Source organism: Liolophura sinensis, chromosome 7 (genome assembly GCF_032854445.1).
Source record: "Liolophura sinensis isolate JHLJ2023 chromosome 7, CUHK_Ljap_v2, whole genome shotgun sequence".
Lineage (NCBI taxonomy): Eukaryota > Metazoa > Mollusca > Polyplacophora > Chitonida > Chitonidae > Liolophura > Liolophura sinensis.
The window spans coordinates 12730620-12751343 of record NC_088301.1 but is presented as its reverse complement, the minus strand read 5'-3'; the positions used below and the strand labels follow the sequence as shown (position 1 = coordinate 12751343).

The 20724-nt window shown below is 39.1% G+C and overlaps 1 protein-coding gene across 3 annotated transcripts; it reads right to left on the bottom strand.

Annotated features, from left to right (window-relative positions):
* Nucleotides 1-2245: 2245 nt before the first annotated feature.
* LOC135471177 (uncharacterized) lies at nucleotides 2246-19854 on the bottom strand. 3 transcript variants are annotated; one of them, XM_064750275.1, is made up of 2 exons: nucleotides 16211-19854; nucleotides 2246-6159 (listed from the first exon to the last, which is right to left on the bottom strand). In XM_064750275.1, the coding sequence occupies exons 1-2, from the start codon at nucleotides 16524-16526 to the stop codon at nucleotides 4115-4117; spliced, it is 2361 nt and encodes a 786-aa protein (XP_064606345.1). In that variant the 5' UTR covers nucleotides 16527-19854; the 3' UTR covers nucleotides 2246-4114. The 3 variants fall into 3 exon arrangements, with proteins under 3 accessions (XP_064606345.1, XP_064606347.1, XP_064606346.1); XM_064750277.1 differs by lacking the exon at nucleotides 16211-19854 and adding an exon at nucleotides 14286-14338; XM_064750276.1 differs by lacking the exon at nucleotides 16211-19854 and adding an exon at nucleotides 14131-14257.
* Nucleotides 19855-20724: the final 870 nt, after the last annotated feature.

The window sequence follows — 20724 nt, the reverse complement described above, 5'->3', positions numbered from 1 at the left end:
TCCTAAATATTTTTTAAATTTCCTTAAATGTCATGATAAGCAAATTGATCGAATTATTTATCCCTCCAAATAGGAAAATACTCACATAGTGACCCCAAGCTCATCGAATACGATCAAGGTGGAGTTAATATAACGTCTAGGAAAAGAAAAGTATCCGAGGACTCAATAAAACATCCAGGAAAAGATAAGTATCACAGGAGTCAGTATAAAATCCAGGAAAAGTTAAGTATCAGACGAGTCAAAGTAACGTCAAGGAAAAGGTACGTATCACAGAAGTCAGTCAAGTTTCAGAAAGGTCAAAAACGTCTAGGAAAAATTAGGTGTCAGAGGAGTCAATATAGCGTCCAGGAAAAACTAAGTATCAGAGGAGTCAGCGTAACGAACAGGAAGGAAGGGGTCAAGAAAACGTTCAGGAAATGCTAAACATCAGAGGAGTCAATATAACACCCAGGAAAAGCCAAGTATCAGAAAGGCAAATATAACGTACAGTAAAAGTTAGGTTTCAAGAAAGCGTAATTATTAAGCAGAACGAATTTGCTACGTGTCATCATCTATAGAATATAATGAATTCATTTTCTTCTGACATTGTAACGAATTTTGCCCAGACTTTTCGATGAAAGCTATTTGATGACAAACCAGAGAGGTTCTTAAAGATATGAAAGACATTAAGTAAGTACTTAAATGTTAAATGTTATGTTAAATGTGTATATTTCTGCGTCAAAACATACATGGATATTTCTCATTCCCTGAACGGTATATTGATTCTAGCTTTAAAAAATCCGTATATTGCAAAGCCTGTGAAAGATATTTACCCACTTTCGCTGGCATAGATTTAAAGCAAACCACAGACTCTCCAGATGGTACACCTTATTTAGACCTATATTTGTACAACAACTAAAATAGTTTCTTCTCTCGCAGACTTTACAAGAGGGATGGTTTCAATTTTGATAATGTAAATTATCCTTACTTGGACAGCAAGATACCGAAGGGCCCTGCATATGGCGTGTGCATATCTCTCCTGTAGCATTTGTCAGATCCTGTGTGTTATGTGACGATTGCAATCAACGTCACAAGTTATTACCGCAAAAACTAGTGTGTCAAGGTTATTCCATCAAACGCCTTCACTCCAAGTTTCTTAAATTTTACAATGAATACAATTCTCTTGTAAGTAAATATGGACAGAACGTCCAGAATTTCAGTCGTTCTGCTTAATGATTGTGTCTTATTTCCGCTTATTCCGGGACTAGGGGCGTATATTCATCGTGTTGAATTAGATCGCCACGTTGGATATATGAACAGTTGCAATAAAAGCGCAACTGAGATACATATTTTATATTCGGCAACTGCTATTCTAGTATGGTATACAATTTGAATATTAATTTCACTCAGTAGCCTAGAACATACCTTGGGTCTTTCCAGCATCATTGAACGCTGTTTACTACTTTACTACTACTGTTTGCACTTCTTGTGAAGTTTGTGTTATACGTCGTTTTGGGAATTGGCCTTCCGATTGTTGACAAGGAACGTCCTGATTAGTTGAGGACAGGCATACGAATGTCTGTTTCGACGCCCTTATTTGTATACCAGCCGTCGACGAAAATGGACGTTCTGGGTCAATAGTCGCAAGGTCCGATATAATGTTTCTGTAGATGGCAGCCTGGCATCGAAACAGAGCGCAGATTTGAGCATCGGAATATGCAGACGTACTCAGATATGGATTAGCGATCAGTGCCTTCATGGTAATATCTTGAGAGGATGGTGCCGCCATCTTATGTCTACTTCATGTGAATTACGGCCTTAGCTTACATATTGCTCACTTTTGTTCCACTTGCAATTCTAAGGGTACTTCGAAGCTCGAATTATGAAACTTTTATCGGCGACTTGCACAAATTCCAATGGAGGATATTCCAGCGCCAATGGCTAGTAGCTACAAACCAGAGTTACATGTATGTTAGTCTCGTCTGCAGGAGTTCTTGCGAGATTGTCACTGAAAGAATATTAATCACCCATTTTGAAGTAGGTCTAATTTTATAAATGACCAGACTTTGGTTTGAACCGCTGAGGATTTATTTATTTATTTAAATGGTGTTTTACGCTGTATTCAAAAATACTTAATTTATACAACGGCGGCTAGCAATATGGTGAGAGGAAAATCCAACTATTTGTAGATATTATTACAGCTTCGCCATGAAATGTACATCAGTGGGATCAAAATAAAATCAAACAAAAAACAACAACACTGACATGATTGTCCAGAGTTCGGTAGAGCATGAGTTTAATAATAATACATTTCTTGGTATATACAACAATTTCACATCTGAGTGCACCACAATTAAGTCATTGAGCATGCGTTTTAAATACTATACACAACTGTCGGACGCAAAACACGCGCATCTGCTTTTGAACGGAATGTTCTACATTATAGCATTTGCAGATCATCAATATCCAACAAAATGTGCGCCATGTGATGTGCATGACCGTAAGGACATATGTGATTAATGTGCGAAGTGTCTAGCGTTTATGTGCCAACTAAAAGCGCATCCACTATAATAACGGACCACAAAGACAACATGCACAACTGAATGTAATTGGAATATCATTGCCTCAAAGCATACTTAATGGAGTGATCCAACACATCCAATGTCCCCTTCTCGTGACAACGTTAGTTTTTATTCCATTCACGAGGAAAGCAATTGTTACGTCATGACGTCACAGAAAGATTGAACATTTGCAACCAAAGTGTGGGACATCCGGTTGATATATTTGCAAACAACATGATTTTTGAGCTGCAACAAAGCGAGTTCTGACATAAGACTAAAGCAAAAAAAAAAAAAAAAACCTTTATGTTGTAGAAAGCTTATGGTGCATGGAATTCAAATTTTCGTTAATTTGCCAACATAACATTTGTGAGGAATTTCTAATTTTAACAGCTGGTGTCCGAAATATACAGTCAGAAAAATTAAAAATTCTTTAAGTCAAAATTCGCTAAGTGGATTAGGCATTGTTAAAATTACGCACTTACATGTAGATTGTGCTGTACCACAGGAGGAAGTCAGTACACAACTTCGAAAGGCCCTGTACACAAAACCACATTCAGGCAGAGTTGTCTCCCCTGTTTCACGCCTGCAGCACATCTTTGTTTACACCAGACTGGTTATACTCTGATCGTTAGTTATAATACTTTGAAGCACCATATGAGCCACATCACCACTTAGGCGGCTTCAGAATGGACGGTAAAACTTGAATAATAAGACTTATTGAAACCTCGGGAGGGCTTTAAAAAATTTCAAAATTTAAATGAAATACCAATATACATCCGCAAATAGTATTTCCATTGCAAACACTTCTTACATTTGTACTTTACAAATGGGTTTCCATATAATTGTAAAAAATACATGGCGATGTTAAACAATTGAGAAAGTGATTAAAAGAGAACATTACTCCCAAATCAGTTATACTGGAAAGTAATGAATGGCTATTGTTTGTAGTATTGCTTACAAGAAGTTTTAATATTTTGTAACTAAGACTCTCAATCTTCGATTTCCATCACTGACACATCTAGAAAAACTTGACCTTTGAATCCTGTGCGAGGCATGTGGACTTAGCCTCACAACTTTGTTTCATCGCGCGGATCTATATCCGTCATTCATCAAAAAAATTGTTTCTTAAGTGTTACTTAAGAATCATGAGGTACACACTTTAGGTAGAGAATGTAAGGTAGCGAAAGTAAAAAACAATAAAAGCATTTTTTCTGCCATCACTTCCTGCCTCGGCGTTGTTCAAGATTTACGTACGAAATTTACCAGTGATGGCAGTGAAGCGACTGTAAAAACGAACGCATGTGCTGAAAAGAGCATGGCTACAAGGCCCCAAGCTAAAAAAGAAATGGTAAAACTGTTTATTGTTGCTTGCTTAAAAACGGTCTTGAAAATCTTGAAAATGGTCAACCGAAACCTTAAGAAAAACGAACTCAACATCTTTCAGCAGTTATATTTTCTTTTAAGTTTTGTAAGAGAAAGTAATTCGACCTAGGTGTGCATGAATTTTAATTAAAAACCGTTAAAGAGGATGACTTAAAGCTTATTATCTTACCAATTATTTATATTAAAATATGTCAAATATTTGGTTGCCAGCCTGATTGGATAAACAAACAGATCTTGCGAAGCTCAATTGACCTCAAGCTGGGAAACGTATCCTGAAGAGACGCTTCATCAAATTTACTCAACAAGTCCCCGTCAATGTTTTCACTGACGAAAGAATCAATGACGGCGTCTTTCAGTCCAAGTCGCCGCAGAGAGTCCGCTACATCTGACACTGTAAGCACCGTAAGACCGGAGGCCGCTTTCAGGCCGGACTCATCACCGGCTGCGTCAGCAAGACACGAGCCAACAGAATAAGACTTGTCTTTACCTGAAGACGTATTGCAAGCAGTGTGACCCGAAGTGCCGCTCTGTGGGCAAAACCCACCAATCTGTGAACTTGACGCACCCAAGGGGAGGTCATCTAGGTAGTCCCCTGGGGACACGGGTCTGTAGGACCCACTGTCATAATATGACACGACATCCGCTGGGGGCAGGGAGCCCTGTGGACAACTGGGTGGCTCATCCACAGGACTGTAATCGGAGTCACTCGGTTTTCGGAGAAGATATGGTTCGGGAAAGTCGTAATCCCGAAGATCTTCGTCCAGATCACTGATATCCACCGTACTGTCACCAAAAGACACATTGGATGAGCTATTCTCGTAGTTAGTACTGGTGTCAGGATTTGTTCTATCACGCGAACTAAGATCACTGCCCGTGCTACTGACGCTGGCCACGCTTCCGATGTGGCTTCCAGCTGGTTCCTGAAACTGTAGAGCCTTTTCTACAGGCTGCGTTCTGTGCAACACTTCATAGATATTCTGCGTTTCTGTCTGTACCATCCCGTTCACACTACTTTTAGGACGTGGAACCCGCGGTGGCAGAGGCGGAGGCTCGGTCTCTAGCGGTTCCACTTTGCACACAGGGGGTCCTGAAGATGACGTAACCGTATCCGGCTGACCGCATTGACTCTCTCCAGTTGTGGCCTTCATCCGGTCATCCGTTGAAAATATTGGACAAGACAGATAGGTACCTTCAAGAGATAAGCGGAAAATGGAGCGACGCTCCGCTGAGCCTGCCCGTTGCTCTCTGCAACTGCGTTTCTTGACCTGCTGTCCCGTTGACAGCCAAATCATCTCGTAGTCAGAGCTGTTGTCGGCGGGCTGTGATGCTGGCGGTAAAATAGTTGATCCAGAAGTATCAATGTACTGATCCTGGTCGCTAGTGTCTGTGCCGTAGCTTGTCTTTGAGAGCCTTGAAAGATCGCGAGGAACAGTCAACGTAGGTTCACCGAACGTGTGTTCTCCTAGCTGCGCATTACCACTTGTATTAAAGGCGTCGGGTTCAGATAATGTAAGGTTTGGTGCGGTGTCGGTCACGAAGTCAAAGGACACTTTCATGTCGCGTACGTACACTTCAGCTCTCTCTTGGCACATTTCTAAAGCCTGTTGATAAGCTTTACTCTCCAGAAGTTGACGCGTAGCGTAAGCCACCTTAAAAGACAACAAGGACTGGGTGGATAGTTCTAGAAGTATGTTTTTATAATTCATAATTGTCGCGGCAACGACTGTGTCTTCTTCGAATGAGGCGTTCAACCGAAGCATGCCTGAAAATGAGCAAGGGGCATTTGGAATTCGTCCATAAACTAGCTTGACATCCAGTGGAAAGTGAAGTTTTTGCAGAATGTCAGTTAACTGCATCACACAACCCGCAACGGAGCCGTTTGTGTAGGAGATAGGATAAAATGTCCCAGACTGGTTTAAGTTGATGAGTATTTCTCTATCAGTGTCATCAGTACATTTCAGGAATTTAACTTCCGTTTCCTTTTTCTTCTTTTTCTTGAAAAGAGCGAAGTCTTTGCTTGTTTTCGACGATCCCACATACACTTTGCCAGCCCTCAGCACATCACCAGGCAGGAGTTCGCGCCTGGCATATGTCATCGAGCCATTTTTGTCCGACAGAATGTAAAATCCCACCAACTTTGTAGTGACGATGAAACGGCACACGCGAGAAGAAGCTATTGCAGAAATAGATCCGAAGTGCGGAACTTTTCGACCGTCCTTCAGCACTGCAAACCATCCTGAAATAAAATACAGAAATAAAGTATGAATACCAAAGTTTATTAATGCATAGTATTTCGTTGTTCAAAACCAAACCAGTTATAAAATATATATTTTCTTACAAATATTCTGAGAATGGTAATATGGTTTAATGTTGCCATAAAAGCCAAAATGATTATTAAGGATAAAATATTTTGATTAACCTAACGGAAAGCAATATGTGAATTTGTAATATTTCTCAGTTATTAAACAATGTCATATTCTATCATATTTTATAACGATGTAGCAGGACACACAAATGGCGTTCCACCACATGCATACGAGTCCAATACTTGGTCTCACGACCATTTTAATCAACAAAACACGGTAATTGTTCGAAATACTCCATTCGAGTGATGAATTTGCCCTTGTTAAAACTTTCGCAACTATTTCTGACTAATGGCACTTAATTCCATAAGATATGGAGTTATGCGAAAGGCTAAAGACATCCATTCTGAACGCCTCCTGGAACAGACAGCTGTAAACCTTTGCTTAACCACAACCTCGCTCACATTTATCTACTCTTGAGTATGTGAAGAAAAATGACAAAACCAACACCAATTTTCGCATGGCTCGTTTCATGTGCGACGACAGCTATCGCTGAAAATAGCTGGCGCTATTTTTTATACGACTTCTACGACTTGTTTCCCCAAGAACGCAAACCGTTCTGCGCCCAAGTCACGTACCAGAGTATATACTCGATTCAGTATTTTATGTACTGTACTGAGACTGGACTAAAACTCCTCCCACCCCACACAATATATTTGCCCTGAGCCTGCTTGTCTAACTTAATTCGTGTTTAACACTATACTCAATAACTACAGGTACGAAGGCGGTAGGGAAAACCACAGAGCATGTCATCAGGTACCGGACAAACGTCTTGACAAAACCAGAAGGTAAAAAGTTGGACTTGAACCGGTGATCTCAATGGTCAGGGCCGAGCGTCTGCAACGTGAACAAGTCTTAAGGGGAGAACTCTTATCGTCATATGAGAAAAGATCCATACATTTATTTGTGAAAAAATTTGTACTATATCAGAAAAATAGAGAATCAAACCTATTAATGAATTTGGGTGGGATGTCTTTTCGAATGCAAAATAATCTCGCATACTGTTAAAGACGCATATTCTCATATTCTTACCACATGTAGTTAATTAGAAGCCAAAAAATAAATCGCAACTTAACAAACATACTTATACAAATCCAAGATTGTATATCATATAAGGGGACATAACTGTGGTAAACATGTACATACATCCGCTGTTTTATCTGTACAGAAAAGGCCGTGAATTTAAGCAAACAGGAGAAGACGTTTTCCGGAGAAAAGCGAAATTAGAAGATTCTTTTTGCAGCTTTAGGAATGTGCAGATACAAAACTGGACAGCTCCATAACAATTATTTTATCGTGGACCTAAATTCTCAAAATGTGAACAAGCATTCTCCGAAACTCTATCCGAGATTTTCCATAAAAAATGGATCAGCGCAAATCCAGTCGAATTTTTAGTATGTTATTTTAGATAAGCCAAAATAATTATATTTCACAAAGTATTAGTCTCGTCTGTGCACGTTTTAGCGTGCAGTCAATAATAAAGTTTCTAACAGTTATGAAGCGGGTCGCATTATAACATTTTCAACTTTAAAAACATTTTTAACACTATCAGTAGTGCAGGTAAAAGTCTGACATTTTCTAAAAGAAAATAACTTGAATGAATGTTTGTAAAAAGAGAAATTTTCATTTAATTGCCAAATATGGATCCCTCCCCCCCACCCCAGTTTGTTCTGAAACGATAATAGCAAATCATTCTGTCAAAATTATTATTGCCTGCCCTTATTATTAAACAATTTACTTTCACAGCTTAGTTTCCAAAGTAAACATATTAAGAATTTCCTCGGAGAAACGATATACGTAAATATTTATTTCACATCCACGGTTCAGGCCCATGTTGTTAATAAAGCTAACAAGAAACAATAACGGGAATAAGTAGAGAACCTCGAGGACCATCTTCATACAATATCTCTAATTTGAATCTTCCAGTCATGTGATATTTATAAAAAAAGAAATCACTTGTAATTCACACAAAACCTATTAAACAAATGTAGTAAACGATACAATTTTTCTCGCCTGCATGTTGTTTGTGACCAAACGTACTTCATGTGTCACTAACCATTAACTGATTATTAATACTATCCCGAACAATTTGAGGTTTTCAGTGGTCAATCTCACTCCCTGTATATCACCTAAATACAACAAAATGTATCTGGCGTTATTATGTATAGTTTTCACGATGTTTATTGTCGAGGGTAATATAAACAACTACATCATGGACAGTAAGACAAGAGCAGTGACAACAGTGTATCAGTAAGCAAATGCATGGTCACACGTAACCTCTGAAATACGGCCTCTTGTCAGTTCATTTCAGTAAGGGTTTATCCTAACTGTTTATGTAAATGTTTAAATCGTAGCGACTTACCTGTAAAGACCATCTTAATAATGGTGTTATCATTTCTTCATTCTTATAGGTCCCATAGTGAATTAATTAATTTATTCATTGGATTGGTGTTTTACGCCGCAGCACTCAATAATATTCAATAGTGAATAATTAGAGCCTTACATACCATACATGAAACACGCATACCCTATTGTCATGTTATATATATCGGGAGGGCATAAAAAATGGGCCGTACATTGACAGTCAATATCTCTGAAACCCTCTTACGCCAGCTTCTAAAAATTTACACACTCAAGAGCCATTATGTCCTAAGTATACAGAGCTAACTTCAATTTTCATCCTATAAGATTTCTGCTCATGGGACCAAAATCAAGATAGTCAAAAACGCGTGTTCCGGACATTTCACAATGATGTTCTACCTTGTTTTACTTGAAAAGGTGATCAATTCCTTGTCCGCCGCAAAGAAAAACATCTTGATTCAGCAAAACTTGTGCCTATCTGGCAGAAGGGTTTCTCCGAAACTAGAGTCAGACAATTTTTCCAGACGACACTTAACTGACGCGTGTCACACAGGTGAAGCGCGCGCTCTACTCATGACACCTGATGTAATTGGTGATGCAATGTGGGTCACCGGCACATGCGTTTTTGAGGCTATGTTTTCATTTTAACCCTGTGTACAGACTACTCAAGCTATGACCTTGAAAATTGGTCAGTATATTACCAAAATCATGCCATTTGAATATTTGAAAGACTTGGATAATTGGATAAACATAAACAATGGATAATTCAGCAATGCAGCATCAAAGTACCGCCCATTTTTATATGCCCATCCGATTTACAGGGTATCCCAGAAGTCGTGCACCGTCCTGATTTTCCTTTTTTCTGTATTTCAGATTTGATACTGATTTTAATTTTTTTCTCTCTTTCAGAGTTAATTATGGCTAATAAACTAACAGTACAAGAAAGAGCCGAATTGCTTTTTATGTTTGGAAGAGGTGGGGCAACACACCGCTCTGTAGCTCAAGGATTCAGCCTCAGCCTGGATGGTGTGCGACTTCTGGGACATCCTGTACAGTCACGCCAATTCCTCTGTTTTAAAGACATTGACATCTGGTCATTGGTTCCCGCAAAAACTAAGAATAGATAACTCATGACATCTAACAACATGAGAATATGAAACTAGAGACTCGGTGACCTATCATGAGTTAACACTGACAATGAAGTCGTGCACCATCCAGGCTGAGGTTGAATGCCTGAGCTAAAGAGCGATGTGTTGCCCCATCCCTTCCAAACATAAAAACCAATTCAACTCTTTCATGTACTGGTAGTTCTATTACAAAATTAGAAAGCACTGACAAAGGCAACTGGCAACTTGATAGTGAGAAGAACTGCGTGACTCAATTTACAAGAAAAAACAACTTGTAATATAACTTAAGTTATTTAGGTAGATGGGTGAGAAACAGACCTCAACGGTCACAGGCATTTCTTTAATGTTCTTGGTAACTCTACAAATCGATCTGTAATAAGGAATTCTTACTAGGCCATGGGATGCCATATCTCGGTTGTGCAACTTGTTTTTCAAACTTCCTGTAAGATGCAACTATACCTTTAGTCTAGTGTTGTCTTTTCTTTTAAAACATGGCAAAACACAGAGAAACAATGCATACAGGCAGGTTATCAAGGGTTTTAAAAATCAACCAACAGTCTAATATTCTTTTCACATTGGCACACATATTTCTACATCTTTTACTAACACCTTTTACAGTTCCTGGACAAGGTATAATGTAACAGTAGAATATTTTAAGACAGGCCTTAGACGAAATTTTTGGGGGTATAGGATATCTTAAATACAAAGAACGAATGCTACTTGACCTTTGAGAGCATCCTATATCGTGCTGAGAGTGTAATTCAGCAGATGCACGTGTAAATAATACATCCGATTACGAATGGATAAACCCTGATATCCGAAGCCGACCTGGAATTAGTGCGAGGCGGTTCAACTGAGGTTAAAACGCAACAACCAGGAAGTAACAACTATAGAATGTTCACTGGATATGACACGAAGCAGACGTTTAGCATGCTTAAGATAACCCCCAGGACATCGGGTAGACTGGTTTACATAAAACCACACAGTTAAAGGAAGGGAAATGCGTCATAGTCAGAGTGAGATAGCATTGTTGTTCAGCGGTGATTTTTATTCGTTATTCTTAGTCTGGACGTTATTTATCACTCACGTTGTTCTTTGAAAAGCACCTGTATCTTTATGTACTGGTCGTTTAAGCGTACAGCGTATGACAGTGGTATAAACTTTGTTCATTTGTGACACATACAAAGGGCAGGTATTTTATACTATTGAAAGGTACATATGTTGTTCGGTAGTTTTTCTAGAGTACCTACTAACTGTTGCATTTAGTTGGAAAGGTAAATTTGGTACATCATACGTTGGAGACATAATTCTATATAACGAAAATGCACAATGGCTGTTACATGATTTGCTTGATGCATTTCAATCATACAACTGTAGTCAAACCCATGGCCGGAAGACACATGTAACAAACTTCATGCTAGTGAACCGTTATGTGAGCACCGTTAACAGATTATTCTACAGTCTTCTGACAAACAGGGGCAAGGGACAAATGGGGTAAAAATAGTATAACTGCCTTTCTGTACTTCTAATAAAATGATTTATGTGTTTGCACAACGATGTGGTGATTACAGCTTTATTTTCGCTGTATACAGTTGGTTGCAGATACAGTTTCTATTTTAACAAAAGCAGTTTTATTAGTTTCCTTTGATAGAAAACGGCAGTATTGTCAGAAATGCCCTATGAGAAATGCAGGCAAGGGAATCTGCATGTGGCCAAGAAGGGAGTATTATGTGATACACAACGGCACTGTGGTACGTAATCCTTATAGTGAACTGTCCTGGTTGAAAGTTTACCTTGACTAACTGTTAGCCATATAGAAGATTGTAAAAAGCTCCTCTGGTAGTTCAGGATTTAATTTTAAAATATCATAGAGAATATGAAATAACTCAAATCTTGAGCTTGTTCTCAGCTAATGAGCCCCATCAACCGTAGTTCACTTTTCATAGGATGATACATATGAAATGAAAGCAACACCAAAAAAAAAAATGAAATGCCACGGACTAAAGTAATATCACCGACTTATTACAAGTGGAATGCCTTATGAGATGGGCGGTCTGATCTAGGTGTATATGGCTTTGTTAATGATGGCTGGATATATCATCCATGTACTCCTGGCATGTGCCCACATCACACAAAACCCTACCATGCCCATGAACTCCTGTAACCCACCCGTGCAGGAAATGGCAAAGTTGGTTGGGAACCCGACACCTCAAAGACGTGTCTCCTCTGGGTCGGAGTTGGGACACTTTACATATTTTGACAGTCAAGAAGTGACAAGTGTTGGCAGAGCTGTGCATGTACTTCGGAGTAAAAGGCACATTCTGGGTGACCTCACGGTGTGGGGTCGGCAAATCACGAGAGCACTGATTGCTGCACCCATGCAATACAACGGAAACATTGAAATCTATTTGTGTATAAGACCTGGCTCGATTCCACAAATAAGTTACACCGAGTCGTGGCTAACTCAGACAACATTGTGACCAAACAGCACCATAACTATAAGTTATGCAATGTTAGTAAATCCACAATTAAATCGAATCGTGGTTAACTTGGACAAACATTTTGTTCAGACAGCGCCATGACTATAAGCTATGCAATGTTAATACTAAATCATCAGAAAAAACTTTCATGCGTATTACGTTATACATAAGCGGATGATATTACCTTCTTTGTTACAGTGTTAAAACTGAGGGTTATTTGACTACATGTATGAATATACGAAAGATACGAAAATTCATACACGAAAGACAGTACATCAAAGCAGAAGCGCTACCCGTTGGGTTGACAGCTGCATTCAATATTACACAGTATCATGCGGAGGCAGACTATTGAATAGCAGGACTTCTTGTAATAGGTTGATATTGAATGCATGCATATAAGTAAACATACATCTTAGCTTTATGTTCTGGGTATGTTCTGTTCACCAGGTCGGTTAGTTAACCTTTGGGTTATACTTAGACCTATGTTAGCTCAATGAATGCCACATGACCTTATCAGACGTTATGAAATGTATGGGAAGGCAGGTTTAGTCAATACCGCTGATAAACAATGTAAACAGACCCTCCCTGAATAGAGCCCATGCACTGAAGAGGATAACACTGAGGGAAGCGTTAAACGCAAAGAGCTATGAGTAGATCATTTAAAGTTTCATGTCAATGAATCGGCCTTTTTGCCAACTTAGTTCAAGCGTCCCTGCCACTGGTGCATACGGTTTACAAGACGGACTGTCTGACAGTCTGTGCACAAACAGGAACATACTCAGCTCTTTACTATAGATAACACGCGGCATAACTGTTTAGCAAATGCTATACATTCATCATATCGAACACAATCATGATCATGGTAGAGTTCATAGTTTGTGATGAATTCATCAAAACATTGTCCTACCAGCAGCCTAGAAAAACACAGCCGGAATGTCGCTTGTCAACGTCATGGAAAGAAGTTAAAGAGCTACGGCTGTAAAAAGCGCTTATTTACATTACGATACTTTTTCACATTAGTAGAGAGCTATACTCGTAAAAAATACTAGACAGGCTTCCCAACGTACTCAAATGAACAAAGAGGAACTTGCATACTCTTAGGACAGTAGATTTCTTCTAAGCAAAACTTGACTGACAAACGTATTTCTTTGCTAGTGCCTTTGCTATCATACTAACATCAAAGATAAGCCCCGAAATGTGAACGTGCAATACGTCTGTAGTCAATAGTTCCGGAATTGTGCACGTATTGCTTTTTGCAATACATTCCCTTTTCAGGAGCCGTTTGAGCCGTCAGAATAATAGCTTCGTTCATGTCAAAGTCCACAGGAGAAGAACGCCCGCAACAGAATAAAAATGACCACGATCTTGTTGCAAATGGACGAAACAGCCAGGAACTAGAACGCGGTCTATCCACTACGGGCAGCCGTTTTGAAAAACAAGTTCAGAAACTGTATGAGCTCATAACAGGTTCAAACGGCCACAATTTTGTTCAAAATGAACAGAACAGCACAAAACTAAAACGAATTTTTATAAGTCGTCGTGTCGAAGCCGTCACAAATTTCAGTTCCGTTCGATGAGCACTTTAGGAAAGCAAAAGCCGGAAAACAGACGATGTGTAAATCTTTAGTCCCCTCCGGTGGCAGGTATGGTACTGATAAGTAAGCTTACCACTGACAAAGACAGTCAAGGCAGATTTCTTCTGAGAATTGTTTTGACATTAATTAGTCATGTAATAATTATGTTTAACTGGAAATTTGTCGTGCAAGTTAAGCTCTCTTCTTATAGACAAAATATGTCTAGGTCTATACAAATAAGATCATCAGTACCAGCTTTAAGTACACTCTAATTAGTGCCTGCTGATAAAATGTTCACATACCACAGCAGACAAAATTCGGAAAATCTGTTTCCAATCCGTAGCAGATATGGAGGTTTACTCTTCAGATCTGCGTTGTGCGAAGGCACTGCTATATTCGCCCAGTGGCTGGTCCAACCAGATGAAGTTGTAAAACCGTAATGATGCGATTTACCTACATTTCCTATATTATTAACAGCTGTCCACATGTACTTCAAGTGTCAACTTCTGTATACCATCAAGATGTCTTCGCGTATATGTACGGGCAAAGCTCAACATCAAGGCGTTCTTAAGACATAAAGATCATTGTTCGGTGCCGAGCGCGATGTCAACCATGCAAGTTTCTGAGGAAAACCTTGAACTTATCTCCCAGTGTTTACACATGCTTTGTACAAGCACGGCGCGTTGCTTTACTATAAAAAATAATGTTACGGATGACGGAAACTTGAGCATCAATGCCATTAATATTAAAGGACGTTTTACCGTCAAGACTGATAAAAAGCCTGACAACTGTGACAGCTGCATGTTAATACCACAGAGCTTTATAGACTTCAACAGTATGTAACATCTGGATTCTCGTAGCAACAGATGATTACGTGATGCTACTCTGCACAGAGATGCCCCGCCGTTAAAACGAGCATGCCCGTGTGTTGTTTTCATAAATCCAAATCCAACAGTAACTGTTTTCTCTTCTGCCAACCTGACGTACTTCATCTTCCGAGAAAAAAGACATTGAGTAAATAAGAAATAATTGCAGGCTTTAAATATAACAGTTGGTCATTATTTATGATATTATGGGCCTTAAAATACATGCAACCACTTTATTGTTTCTTTGTTTCTTTCGTTAACAATGTTAAAACTGAGCAAAACAGCGGGAAAAACAGCATCTTTTTTTTACTCTATCCTTGACCATTTTCTTTGATAGTTTTGTGCGTCATATTTAGCCATACGCTTACCTTGGCCAAATATCTATTGTTTATTGTGTTTCATTTCTGTGTTCTGATTAACGCGAATTCATTTGGAAGAGAAATCTTGCTCTGTATCTTAATGGCCCTTGTGGAATCAACAGGAGTGTTGTAGTTGTTGTCGAAATACGGACGTGGGTCTAACGGATAAACCCTTCCACCAATAATACCGCCAACACTGGCGACCTTCCAACGGAGCACAGTCATGTTGGATGCTCTCTCCGCTTATACACATCTGTACGCCAGTAGTATATTAGAGATAAATGCAGTCACAAGAGAATTTGATGAGACATTCGTTCAATGATAAAGCCAGCTGAAATGCGTCTTATACTGCATCAGTTTTTACACAGATGACATTGTATTTGCTTCAGCACTTGAAAGCTTTTACGAGGGCAACTAGCTCAGTATAGTGTAGCTCATATATTAATATTTGATTGCTTACAAGCATGCTTCGTGAGGTGTATATATATATATATATATATATATATATATATATATATATATATATATATATATATATATATATACATATATATACCATTACATTGATTATAACATGTCTTTATAAAAATAGACACTGTATGTACAAATTATGAGAAAACTGAATCGTAATTTACAGTTATACCCATTATACCCAGTTAAAGGAGAATTGTTACATATAAGCAATAGCGTGACACCAGGCAAAATCTGAATTATTGATGATACCGTTAATGACGCGAATTTATGTATACCATTAAAATTGATCCTATTAAGCAGCTAGGTGTAGAATAACTCATTCAGATGTATGTGATTTGATCAAAATCAGTGGCAGATGGACAGACAAAATGATAATATAGGACACATTTCCAATGGTGAGCGTAATATGACTCGAAAGTGCAACGTATACGTGTATCTAGGTACACATATTATTTGGCCTTTGTAAATATAGGCCATAGCAAACAGCGGCGACAAACATGCATGTTAGATCGCGGTTTTACTGATGAGCAAAGAAAACATCTGGTCGATAACAAAACACACGTTATGCTTTACAAATCCATTAATCTGATATCAGCACAGCCAGATAGGCTTTATACCTAACACAATATATCCAAGCGTGATTGTGACAAAGGTCGTGCCTCACTGGGTCCACCTATACATACCTTTGTAGTCTTTTGGAATGAGCACGGGTTCGCCGATTTCTCGTGAAGCCTTTTCTCTCTTGTCAAAGGTAAGGTTGCGGGCGCAAATCTTACGTATTGTCCTGTTAAGGCAAAGCAACAAAGGCTGGGTGAGGTCAAAGTTGACGTTGTTGATGGACACTGGGCAGTCTGTGACATCACACTGTACAACCTGGGGCAGATCAAACTTCTGGACAACTTCACCGAGGCTGTGGGTCTGCGGCTTCCAGGATATTGGGGGTCGGGGAATAGTATACCTTTCATCTAATTCCACTTCTAATGTCATCCGCAAATCCATGATTGACTTACTACATGTGTATATGACGACCAACACAACCACGCGCCTTTGTGGTTAGGATTCCAGGGTTGTGGTTGGGATTCGCGGCGAATATCGTTCACACGTTCTGTCCGTCATTCAGTCCTATATGCACATGTGGGGAGTCCAACTTTGGTGAAATTTCGCAATTCTGTGCCGGTTATATTAGAAGTACTTAGTCAGGGGTGGTGAGTAGCCGGGCCTAGCCCTTCCCATAGCCCCGTTGGTGAGGCCAGTTTACTAATATACGGCGTCAATCTTCCGCTGTCTTAACTGACGGAGAACAGCTGGCGTAATGTAGAGACCGCCAGCCGGCTTGCCAGTCACATTCTCCACTCATTCGGCAACTTCCACAGCAGCCAGCTAAGCTTACAACTGTAGTAGTGGTCTACGACCTCGCGCTACCATCAATGAGGGCACCAACAGCCGTCCTGATTTGTTGTGTGTTTTGACCTGGTTTCTCTTCACTGGGTCTTAAGTATCCACTTACCAGCTGCTGTGTGCGACTGGAAATGTTTCATAGCCTACACGCTGGCCGGACTTCTCGCTACCAATTCCTGCTGAAGATTCATTAGTAGGATTTCGACATACATTCTGTAAGTCCAGGGCCTTTGATGAAGTTTCCAGAGAGAGCCTTAGCCCCGTATGTAAATCGGTGCTTGAGCTATTGGTTACCGTTGAATACCACTCCTTGCTGGTAGTTCCAGCCTTATATAAGCGAAGCCATTACTCACGTACGATAAGCCTGCATGAGCACGTTGTATAACGTACTGCCAGATTTGTTAGTCAGTGCACTACCAGCATCACGCTTAGGCTACTGGGTATAAGATCGGGATATTCCCATCGTATGAGTCATCCTGGTTAGCAATCGTTTGTGGATGGGTGGGTGTGATTAGTGGTCATGACGATCGATGCCAGAGAGACAGACAGTTTGGTACACGAGGAGTGACTCCCCCAGCTGATTGCCCTACAGTATCGGACAGCACTATATAGCTCACCTCGTCGGTAAAAGGAATCTGCGTTAATAGTGGTCATGCCCGCTACATCAGATATGCAAGTTTTGTATTGTAAACCGTTTCATTTACTGCTTAGTCAGTCTGCGCACAGTTAGGAATCACTGGCAACTTATTACTGCGAATTACTCACTGGAAAGAAGAGTTGAAGTGGATATACTACCCTCATTGCCAATAACACGTAATAAACATTGGTATAGCTCGACCATCGTAAACACCATCGATTTCACGATTTTGTCATTGATGACGGCTACATGATGTTATTTGTTGGAATTAATAGACAATACAAGCCCTGTCAAGATGATGGAATGTGTTTAACGTAGTTGATGTAATAGAAATTTATTACAACCAGCCGATGGCATATCTGGGTAATTTTTATGCTGATTTCCCGGTATTATCAGCACTACAAATGGCAAGACATACATACGAAAATGTATAGTTCTCTAAACCAGTTAGTTGCTAATTTGTTTTACTCTTTTTTATACTTAACAGAGTATATATAATCGAGGAAGCAGTTATATAATGAGAATACCTAGCGTATAAAGTGAGAATGTCATACTTTATGTGTCTCATTATTCATTTTTATAGCGGGCCAATCGAATATAGTGCCATATTAGAATTTGCATATGGCATATGCATTTTTCCCCGTTGTAGCATTTGTTAAATCATGTGTGTTATATACGTGACGATATTAACCAACATCATATACCAGTTATTACTTCAAGAAAGGTGCGTCAAGGCTATTCCATTAAATGACTTCACTCCAAATTTTTAAAGTTTTATGTGACTATTTCAACAGCTACAGCTAGGAATCTGAAATTTTAGTTTATGTTACGTATGTATAATAATTATGCGGGGAGAAGAAGAAAAAAATAATAATAATACAGGTCATGTAAACTGACAAGTGGCCGTATTTCATCGGCTACTTGTAACCATTTCCCAGACATAACACGGTCGTCGCTGTTCTGGTATTCCTACATAAACCAGGATTCTGCTGGTGGACTAATCATCCCTGATGCCTGGTCCTTTTGCAATGTTTTAATGTTCCTGTTCATTAATTTTGATGATATCAGATAATTTTGAGTAATTCCAGACCAGTGACTTCTAAAATATTGCAGTTAACATCAGTCCATTTTGGTTGACCTAATCTTGCTTAAGCATTTGTGCAAAATTGAGTGTAATTTGCCACTATATAAGCATGTACATGAACACGGAGAATAAAATCCTATGATCCAGGTAAATTGACAAAAGACCAGATTTCACATGATATTGATCACTATTTAGCAACTATCACAGACGTCTCTGCTTTGGTTTTACTCTCTGCGCTAAAAGTCGTTTATATCATATTTCAGTCCTAGCCCATTGATTACTGAGCGTTTAACGGTTCCAAGAATATTATTTTAAATGCACGGTTAACTTTTCCTCAATATTTCCGTTTAATATTCTAAACATGGCGTACAGCGTTTTGAAAGCATTGTATCTATGCATAACCCGGTCATTTGAACTACTGAATGGTTATCTGTTTCCTTTACAGTGTTTCTACCAGTGTGAACCGCGTTAAGATCTTCCTCCTGTTTCTATAATCCGTTCCACTCATCACAGCATGATATATCCATTGCATGCGCTATTTTGTATCTTAAGATCTATTTTGGGAAACTCGTTTACTGATAAGTTGAATCATATCGTCTTTATGTGTATCAAGTCCCAATAGATTATTATGTTTCAGAACATGACACATGTAAACACACAGTTTATTGCTATTGACTTTAGTGCGGGAATTTCTCCCATGAGATCAGAAAAGGTAAACAACTCGTCAGTCAGATCCGGGTCCGCTAACAATTAGGCCTACTGTTGGTATCGTGTTGTTAAATAATAATACACAATAATACATTGTGACAAAAACTTATGGATAATCTCTGATTCATATCAGACTGACTGGTGTTACTTGAAATTAGTCTGGTTGCTTGATGTTACATTGGAAGTGTAACTGTGATTACTTGACTGTACTGAGTAATTCTCATGAAATACATGATCTGTATAAGAATAGGTCATTGCAACAACGACAACACGAACGTGGTGCAAATGATTAATATTAACCTCTGCTGTTAAGTTCTAAAGCAATGACACATTACTGCGTGAATATTCAGAGGAACTCTCGTATCGGCTGATTGAGTCTGAGACAAACAATCACTACTGTTTAACATTACACCGAGAGAGTTGTTTTGGACATTGAACTGTGAGTCTTCTTACATGTCTTATGCATGTCTAACATTTTATTGTTAACGATAATGAAATATAGGAAGAGTTTCATGGGGTATTTTTGATAAAGATCTGTGTCGTTGACGATTGATTACAAGAACAGTCAAATTCCTGTGACCGATTGTCATATAGACACGCGGACAATTTCACTAAAAAAAAAAAAAACGACTCGAGCCTTATTTTTGCTATCCACCGATTCCCTATAACGCCCGAAGTGTAATATGTCAAACCCAGCATTGGTAAACCACCTTTCAACTGTAATCCAGCCGTTTTGAACCGGACAAGTGAAATCAACATCTGCCATGTTTGGAATTTTTTTCAACTTCGGGCAACCCAATGGGACGAGAAATTTTTATCACACCCCAATTTTTCTTTGAGAGACGCATGCCCTAGCAAACAGAAAGTTATATGGGATAAAATTTCTGTGGGAGCAAACGAATCTCCGGCGGGAAATTTACTCGGGGGAGATCCGCAATTTTCAGTATACTACGCAGGAAGGATTTAATGTTATACTGAAGGGACTGTGACTATATGAGTTAAAGAGTTAATTCTCCTGTGTTAAACTGTACACAAAGATTACGGTTAGGTAGAAATTCCAGCACTTATACCAGTCGTAATATTTTTAAATTGCTAAAGACTGTTCACCGTCTACAGCTTTGTCAACAAGCCGCCCAGAGCTATTCCCCCTGAAACTCTCTCTCCCTCACAAATGGTATTGCGGATTCTAATCGAATGTTTGATGATTTGACTGTATATATGTGAATAAATGGATTTCGCTGTTTAGTGTTCGAACTGGAAAACAAATTTTCTGATATTCTATTCTGCTGTTCTTGCTGATTCACTGAAATAAGTCGTTAGACTGAGTTTTCCTCTTAGAGTTATACTGGAACAATACAGTCTGGGAGTAT

Bases quoted from the DNA above. Each gene is read 5' to 3' on its own strand.
- LOC135471177 (XM_064750275.1), bottom strand. From the start codon at position 16,526: ATGGATTTGCGGATGACATTAGAAGTGGAATTAGATGAAAGGTATACT. The intron at 6,160-16,210 runs GTATGTATAGGT...ATTTTATTTCAG, and splicing joins CATTCCAAAAGACTACAAAG to GATGGTTTGCAGTGCTGAAG.